This window comes from Perna viridis, chromosome 4, assembly GCF_037379345.1.
Source record: "Perna viridis isolate PV_CMFRI_1.1 ecotype Kerala chromosome 4, ASM3737934v1, whole genome shotgun sequence".
Lineage (NCBI taxonomy): Eukaryota > Metazoa > Mollusca > Bivalvia > Mytilida > Mytilidae > Perna > Perna viridis.
The window spans coordinates 14,647,713-14,657,386 of NC_142448.1; the positions used below are offsets into that span (position 1 = coordinate 14,647,713).

Here is a 9,674-nt window from a genome sequence, read left to right on the forward strand (position 1 = left end):
AAAAGAGGCTCTCAAAGAGCCTGAATCGCTAACCTGGCAAACCATACCATATTAACCAAGTAAGTAAAGGTATCGTGCTTTGTTGCATGTTTGACAAAAAAATGCTGAAAAAGAGAATATATATTGATGAATGCTGGAAGTTCAAAAGAGTACCTAAGACACTATAAATTGTTGGAAATGCATTTAAAGTGTTTTAGAAACACTGAAAAAAAATTTGGGCAGGGGTCCCTCTATACCGTGTTATTCCACCGGCATACGTCCAGTATACATTTGCTGAAAAAAAACATAAAATGAAGTTAAACCATGGCTATCCAACATTTTCAGCATCACCATTCCACTCGGGAGACAATTTTTACTATATAAACCAATTATCGTTGTAATCAAAGCATGTATAAAAATTAGCGGGAAAGTGGCCACCTCTGATAATAAACATTGATTGAATGTGTTTTAAAATGATTCTATCTTTTAAAGAGATACGGCTGAATGAATATTATCCTTCGCTTTCTTAGAATGTGCTTCTGTCGTCGTAAAGCACTCATGTAAGCTGTATTAGTTGCTTATATGCGTTTTACTTTATGAATTAACTATTATCCAGGACTACTTTTTAATATCATTGTGAGATACCGGTATTAAATTGAAGAATTTTGTGCTTACTCATTAAAAAAAACTACACTCACATACACCTTTTAATTTTTTTCTAAATCTACGGGTAATCTTTCAGATTTTATTTTATTGAAATGCCAGTCCTCAATGCATTTATATGTTAGTGGTTGATAGTCAATGTAGAATTTGTTTGCAAATAGATACGGCAATTTGACTAGATCTTGCAAATCCTCTATTCCAAAAATACAGATGTCTCGAACAAATTTCCCGTGGCATTTGTTAACACCTGCCCATGCAGCATACACAACGATAAATTTGAGTTCTTCTGGGTTACCTACAATTAAATAAATCAAAATAAAAAAGCAGCAGTTTATTTACACTGAAATGTGTAGAGGCGTGACAATCAAGATGGAAATCAAATGCCTAAAAACTTCTCCAATCCACTTCTGGTATTTTACAAGATGTCGAAGGACAAGTTTGAACAAGTATTGTTTAGTTTGCATCGATAACTTAATGTCAAAATTAATCATCACACGAATTAATTCTCAGGCCACTTTTTTCATGTTATACTAAAAATACTAATGGATACATTGTGTAAAGTACCATTTCATTTTGCACTCTACTTTTTTTTATTGTAATTGATGTGTTCAATGTTTCTTAGAACTCCGTGTTGGTTCAAGTTGTTGTATACGTATGTTTACCGTCTTGTAAACAGTGGTTACACAAAAAATTAATGTTACCTTTGTAGTGACCAGGGGCCAAAAGCTGAGGATTGAAATTCAGCGTAGCCCAGAAATATTCGTCGGGACTATGAATGTCTTCCATCCATTCCAACAACGTCCTTGACACTTCACTTTTCAACACAAATTGAACAAATGATCTTGAAAATCCTCCAATAGCGCTACCCTTAACTATATTCACTGATTGATTATTGAATTTGTAAGGAACTTTCATCACCTTAGTTTTAATCAATTTCCCGTCTACAATTTTGTATCGACGTGAGTATCTTTCCTCTATCTTCCGTTTCAAAGTTGTTATGCCTTCTATCAAATTGGATTCATTATATTTCTTTATTATCCTCACCATCTCGATATTAGTTTTTAAGGGAAACTGCTGACTAGGTAGATTGAAAGCATACATCCAAGTGTTATTTTTATTAATTAGATCAGACATACAGTTCAATTCTGCTTTAAGTCTTGAAATATGTCCATATATAACATCGACTGTCTTCGATGCAACAAACACATTGTTATAAAAACTTACAACCACTTTAATTGCATCATGGGTAACAGCAGATGCAGATGCATCTACATGAATACAATACAAGTTTTGAGGACGATATATTGCCTTCAGTAAACGGACTGTCTGTTCAACATCCTTATAAAGAAGAATTATAAATGCAAGTGGAAAACTTGCTTCTTCATCCACAACATTATCATGATTTCGGAGGTTGATATGATTAATTGTGTTGTTTTCGTCAGCAAAGTATGAATCTGAAAAGGATGTAACTCTGGTCATATTCTGGAGGGATTTTGCTGATTCAATTGAATTGTTTTCTCCTCGAAGAATACCAAAGCAGAGGGAGCTATTTATTGAAACAAAATAATCTGAATTTGTATATCCTCTTTGTGTTCTATAGTGTGTGCTTTTTTGATGGATATAAAATACTTGAATAACTAAAGCACTTGAAAAAAGAAAAGACATCCATTGTATATATTTATTACTCATGCTTCACATGAAAACGATGGTAACATGGCATTTAAAATGAAATGTTGCTAAGTTCTATGTCGGAGTTTAAATCCCTGCAAATATAAAGCAAAATATGTTAAAGATAAGATTAAAGATTATTTCTTTAATTCATGATTTATCAATTGTTTGATTTGATACATCGCATCTACCCCAAAGAACTTGAGATAAAGGATACTACAGACACTGTGAAGTCAGCCTCATATCTTGACCTACAGTTCGAAATCGATGGTAAAGGAAAACTATTGACCAAACTTTACGACAAACGTGATGACTTCTCATTCAAAATTGTTAACTTTCCTTTCATCTGTGGCAACATCCCTTCAGCACCTGCGTATGGAGTGTTCATATCACAACTCATACGTTATGCCAGAGCTTGCCGAAACTACGCAGACTTTTTGTATCGCACTAGAACTCTAACAAATAGGCTTCTGGAACAGGTTTATGTGCTACAAGATTGAAGTCATCACTACAGAAGTTTTATGGTCGTCATCATGAACTCGTGGACGGGTCATACTTTTCCTTTCCTCGTTTGTCTACCCCGGACTTGATTTGTTATGAGCAACTCGGCAGGTGTTTCTAGAAAAGCAGAGGACGCTTACCCTACCGGTGCACCTGGTTCATGTTCCCAGTTTTAGTGGAGTCCGAGTTACTCATTTGCTTTTTTTACTTTGTATGTATGATTTTATTTACATTATGTTCTTTGTTGTGTGTGTCTGTTTTCCATGTCTGGTTTTTGTCCCTGGATTACATTCTATTGTCAACTGTATAAAATGTCATTTTGACTTTTTCGCTGATGATTTGCATTTCTTGAGTATAAGTTTTATCTTGAAAAGTCATGGTTATCATACATTTGTCTTAAACTAATGCTAGCATATTACTTGTTACTACAACTTAAATTTTTAAAAATGTTTACTAACATTTTGACACATGGTATCAAGTTTACGCGATTTATACACCTATACATTGAGATATATTTGAAACAGAATATTAATTATTCGATGACCAGTAAACCAATTGTCTTTTTTGCTTATCAAACCATTTGATGATTTGTGTAATTAACAGTGGGAGAAACTGTTTGCAATGAATCTAGTTACAGATCTTTTGATTTTTGAAATTAGAAATTTCGTTATCATGTCAAATGGGGGTCCTACCACAACACTTGTTACCCCCGTAGTAGTATTAATTCAATGTGGATCCTGAAAAATTCGAAAGATCTTCTGGAGACCCTCAATTTAAGATTATTATCATAATATATTAGCAATAAAACCTATGATTTTTTTCAACACTTTATACTTCTATTCCCATACTCAGTTAAAATTCCGACGCAAGAGCATTATACATCGTTGTTTCTCCAAAAAGATGGTACTCCTAGATACAAATATATGGTTCTTGGAATAGATTCCTCATACTTTGTAAAAAAAATAATTCCAAATATACAGAAGAACATGTTTTCAAAATGCTTGAATTTTTGATCGACAACATATTTGTCCAGTATGGTGGACGCTTTTTCCAACAAACGGTCGGCATCCCAATGGGAACAAATTGTGCTCCTCTACTTGCTGACCTATTACTCTTTTGAGGATGACATTACATTTGATCTGATCCGGAAGAAAGAACATAGTCTAGCTAGATAATTTAATTTTCAGATTCCGCTATATAGATGACATATTATCATTAAACAATCCGGGTTTCGGGGATTTGATACATCGCATCTACCACCAAAGAACTTGAGACAAAGGATACTACAGACACTGTGAAGTCAATCTCATATCTTGACCTACACATAGAGATCGATGGTAAAGGAAAACCAAACTTTACGACAAACGTGATGCAGAGACGACGCAGACTTTTTGTATCGCGCTAGAATTCTAACAAATATGCTTCTGGAGGAGCAGGGTTATGTTGCTACAAGATTGAAGTCATCACTACAAAAGTTTTATGGCCGTCATCATGAATGACGTGAATAACGTGGATCGTAACGGTGTATCCATCTGCGCCATGGAAACTAATTTGTTCAACGTGTCATAGTTTTCTTTTCCTCGTCCATCTATCCCGGACTTGACTTTTTATGAGCAACTCGGCGGGTGTTTCTAGAAAAACAGAGGACGCTTACCCTTGCCGGTGCATCTGGTCCATGCTCCCAGTTTTTTTTTAGTGGAGGTCGAGTTTCTCAATTACTTTTGTTACTTTGTATGTATTATTTTAGTTTCTTCTGTTCTTTGTTGTGTTTGGCTGTTTTCCAGGTCTGGTCTTGTCCATGGAAACATTCGTTTAATTTCTGGGAAAATCTTGGTTTCCTTGATTACTTGCTGATTGCTATCACTTTTTTTCATAGGACTTTAAAATTATATATACCTGTAACTTTTTTAACAAAATCTCTAACTTTTGTTTAAAGAAGTCTCTTAGAGGAAATAAAGATATGAATGAATAAATGAATAAATGAACATATATTGCAAAACTTGTTGTGTCAATTTGTTTAAAAACCAAAAACTATTATTTACATAATAATTAACAAATAGTCTGAAATATTAAGTTAATTTAGGAAATTTAATGCCACTAGCATTAGTTTAATCAGAAAGAGAACAATAGACATCCCAAAAACTATTTAAGATTATAAAGACATACAATTTGTGGATGTTGCATTATCAACATATAAGAAACTATACATTTCAAAAAGAAAACAATCTATCAATTATAATAATATTTTAGATTAAGGCTTATTTTAGTAAGTATTATTAATACGATAACTTTTGGTTTCAATTTCAAATGCAAATGCACTTACTTTGTGAACAGATATACTTCATCTTTTTATTTTATCAAATTGTCTTTGTTCATAGCTCAGTGATCAAGACCACATTGTAGATTTTATCGTCATAGATAACATACGGCGATATCCTGCGTCAATCGATTTTTTGGAAATTTGGATTGGTCTTATTGACATATCTCAAAATTCTTTGAAATTATTATCCCACTATTTTTTTTGTCTTTTCATAATTATGTGTTATTATATAGTGATATTCATGCCCTAGCTGAACACTGTGAATAGCAAACCTCACGCCGTTCATTGTGTAAGCTTACATACAGACAATATGAAATTATTTTGATCATAGGAACATTGAAAGTGGAAGAAAAAAAAATATTAGGAATCGTTACAATACGTTAGGTTGAGTATTCTCCATTCCATACATTATATTTAAGTTGCAGAGCAAAATTCCAGCTTAAAGTTTTAGTTCTATCTCAGTTTACCATTTGTATGGCAGGGATACTAAATTATTTGGTGAAAAACATCTGCGGAGCTTAGTAGATTCCACAAAACACCAACTACCGGTCTATAAGACATAATTATACGAGGAACAATGTTCAGGGAAGTGATATGTATATCTAAGTATGAACATTTTAACTCAACTTACACACATGTATGTACAAATAGAAATCATTCTTTTATAATAATTGCTGACGTATTTGTATTGTTTGCCGTATTTAGCATTTTTAGTTGAAATTTGTACTTGATCTCACGAACAAGAAAAATATTAAAATCTTGTAATCTCAACAGCTGCTTCTCCAGCAAACATAAGAGCATTGGCAAGGGTTTTTTTTGTTCAAGTCTAATGAGCAAGCAAGTCCCGTCCCTACCTCAACCCCAACTCCTCAAAACGACTTAAAACATAACAGGATTAATTTTATTGTTCTCATTCTGAGATTGTCAAAAATAATGCATTGAACGTAAATGACAAATTTTGAGGCATGATTATGAGTGAGCAAATGTAAATTAAATATTATAAAGAATTGATTTTTATATTACAAGTAAGTGCTCTTTGCTCGAAAGTGGAATAGCATAGTCTTATTTTTCATTTCAACGTAGACGTTTTCAGCCGCCTTAATTAGTTCATGACTGAAGATGTTTATATACATGCTTGTTATATCATAAGTACATAGTACATCTGTAGTTATTAAAAAAAACTGTGAAAGTTCCAAGCTGTCGCTTACATAAGTTCATTGCTGTTAAACTATAAGTAGCAGAAAATAGTACACCCATATATTCCGTTGAAGAACCACATCTAAAAATAATCGCACGTCCTGGTATCTTTTCTTCTTTGGAGATAAAATCTAAATTGGTTATAATGTTTAGTGGTAGTTTGTGTATTTTTGATAGAAATAGAGTCTGCCACATTTGTTATTTGTAACCCGTTAAACCCCTGTTTAAAATATTTCGTCTTTTTTTTCTTAATCTGATCTTTGTTTAATGGATGTTAAATCTGAGCATCTTTCCAATAGTGTGTTTAAAATACTGGATGAATATTAAACAAAAGTCTCTGGATCTTGATATCCATTTAGTTGCTCATTATAACATCATGAACCGACTATTAACCGTAAAATGTTAATATAAAAGAATACAATAAATGTTTCATCATACATAATTTAACCTGTTGAATGGCAAGTTATAATGTATTCACTAAATGTACACGCCATTTCTCTCCTCTCTTTTTCTTTCTAATTTTTTTCTGCCTAAACCTTTTTTTTTATATAAAAAACAGAATACAGCATTAATTTTTTTACCATTATGGAACTACATTTATTTTTTTCTTGCCACAGAAACTATATTTTGTTTTATTTGTCTTCTAAGTGAAATTGATATTTCATTTCAAAAAATATTCCAGCCGCCTAGATATAACAAATATAAAAAATGGTCGGTGCCTTAACAGAATTTGCTAATTTGTAAATATGAGCGATAAATCAAAAGCGTTAATAACATAGGCAATGATAAGGTATAAAGTTAGGGGAAACCATAACACGGCTGTGTGACAATATGCCATCAGTTAAATATTTAACTTTTGTATGAGTAAACAATAATCTTGTGTTTACTAAATCAAAATTTGATAAGTTAGTTTTAAGGTATTGTTGTTTATATGATTCATACTTACCGTTGTTTATGAAAGAATATTTTTCTTCAAATTAGCTCATTCTTTATAAATTAATTTAGTAATCCATGTGTCTGCTCACTATTTTAGCTAAGTCATAAATGTTCATAAAATCAAACTAACTGATATGATTTACATCCTACAGAAATGACACGCACTATGATAGCCCGGTGATAAATCCCAAAACATGAGATTATAATTTCTTCACCTAAGTTTTCAAAATTGAAGCTTTACATTTAATCTAAAAAATTTTATCTTGAAAATTTTGTTATTCTGTTTACATTTCAATTTTCCGTATACGACCTCATTTTAGAAATATTCTAACAATGAAATTATAACTCTTGATAAAATATAGTCTTATATTAAACCTTATACAATACATAAACTGAAACAAAGGAAATGCTGAACGTTTATTTCTCTTTGCTCGAAAGTGGAATAGCATAGTCTTATTTTTCATTTCAACGTAGACGTTTTCAGCCGCCTTAATTAGTTCATGACTGAAGATGTTTATATACATGCTTGTTATATCATAAGTACATAGTACATCTGTAGTTATTCAAAAAACTGTGAAAGTTCCGAGCTGTCGCTTACATAAGTTCATTGCTGTTAAACTATAGGTAGCAGAAAATAGTACACCCATATATTCCGTTGAAGAACCACATCTAAAAATAATCGCACGTCCTGGTATCTTTTCTTCTTTGGAGATAAAATCTAAATTGGTTATAATGTTTAGTGGTAGTTTGTGTATTTTTGATAGAAATAGAGTCTGCCACATTTGTTATTTTGTAACCCGTTAAACTCCTGTTTAAAATATTCCTAAAAATATTTCGTCTTTTTTTCTTAATCTGATCTTTGTTTAATGGATGTTAAATCTGAGCATCTTTCCAATAGTGTGTTTAAAATACTGGATGAATATTAAACAAAAGTCTCTGGATCTTGATATCCATTTAGTTGCTCATTATAACATCATGAACCGACTATTAACCGTAAAATGTTAATATAAAAGAATACATTAAATGTTTCATCATACATAATTTAATCTGTTGAATGGCAAGTTATAATGTATTCACTAAATGTACACGCCATTTCTCTCCTCTCTTTTTCTTTCTAATTTTTTTCTGCCTAAACCTTTTTTTTATATATAAAACAGAATACAGCATTAATTTTTTTACCATTATGGAACTACATTTATTTTTTTCTTGCCACAGAAACTATATTTTGTTTTATTTGTCTTCTAAGTGAAATTGATATTTCATTTCAAAAAATATTCCAGCCGCCTAGATATAACAAATATAAAAAATGGTCGGTGCCTTAACAGAATTTGCTAATTTGTAAATATGAGCGATAAATCAAAAGCGTTAATAACATAGGCAATGATAAGGTATAAAGTTAGGGGAAACCATAAAACGGCTGTGTGAAAATATGCCATCAGTTAAATATTTAACTTTTATATGAGTAAACAATAATCTTGTGTTTACTAAATCAAAATTTGATAAGTTAGTTTTAAGGTATTGTTGTTTATATGATTCATACTTACCGTTGTTTATGAAAGAATATTTTTCTTCAAATTAGCTCATTCTTTATAAATCAATTTAGTAATCCATGTGTCTGCACACTATTTTAGCTTAGTCATAAATGTTCATAAAATCAAACTAACTGATATGATTTACATCCTACAGAAATGACACGCACTATGATAGCCCGGTGATAAATCCCAAAGTATGAGATTATAATTTCTTCATCTAAGTTTTCAAAATTGAAGCTTTACATTTAATCTAAAAAATTTTATCCTGAAAATTTTGTTATTCTGTTTACATTTCAATTTTCCGTGTACGACCTCATTTTAGAAATATTCTAACAATGAAATTATAACTCTTGGTAAAATATAGTCTTATATTAAACCTTATACAATACATAAACTGAAACAAAGGAAATGCTGAACGTTTATCATTGGTCGTCGTTTTATGTCGGAACTACTTCAGATCATTCTATGAATGAATACTTTAGGGTTTTATACAAAAAAGCACCTGTTAACTGATTTCATAATAGATGCTTTGTGCTGTATGTTATGATATCCAAATTTCCAAAATACCTATTAAATCATCAAATTTATATTTAATTTTTGAGGACTCTAATTTGAAAAAAAAATATTTGTTTCACTGTCATCAGCTCTTAACTTAAAAAACAATAATAAAAATGGAAAAGGGGGATTGTAGAAACACATATCACATGTAACAAAAAAGCTAAATTAGAGAAATCACGCTTATTGTGAATTAAAAAATTAAAAAGCAACAACAATAAAAGATATAAAAGTGTAAACATTCAAACAAAGTTATAAGTAAGGCACAATGAACCATGCAAAGACTGCAATTAAATTGAGACCCTGAAACCAAGCCGGGGCAT

The 9,674-nt window shown here is 31.4% G+C and overlaps 1 protein-coding gene across 4 annotated transcripts; it reads right to left on the reverse strand.

Annotated features, from left to right (window-relative positions):
* Positions 1-672: 672 nt before the first annotated feature.
* On the reverse strand, positions 673-9,042 carry LOC148618999 (beta-1,3-galactosyl-O-glycosyl-glycoprotein beta-1,6-N-acetylglucosaminyltransferase-like). 4 transcript variants are annotated; one of them, XM_088578474.1, is made up of 4 exons: positions 7,275-7,791; positions 6,340-6,459; positions 1,344-2,405; positions 673-937 (listed from the first exon to the last, which is right to left on the reverse strand). In XM_088578474.1, exons 3-4 carry the CDS (start codon positions 2,329-2,331, stop codon positions 687-689), a joined length of 1,239 nt encoding a protein of 412 aa, XP_088434600.1. In that variant the 5' UTR covers positions 2,332-2,405; positions 6,340-6,459; positions 7,275-7,791; the 3' UTR covers positions 673-686. The 4 variants fall into 4 exon arrangements, with proteins under 4 accessions (XP_088434600.1, XP_088434601.1, XP_088434597.1 ...); XM_088578475.1 differs by lacking the exons at positions 6,340-6,459; positions 7,275-7,791 and adding an exon at positions 8,809-9,042; XM_088578471.1 differs by lacking the exon at positions 6,340-6,459.
* Positions 9,043-9,674: the final 632 nt, after the last annotated feature.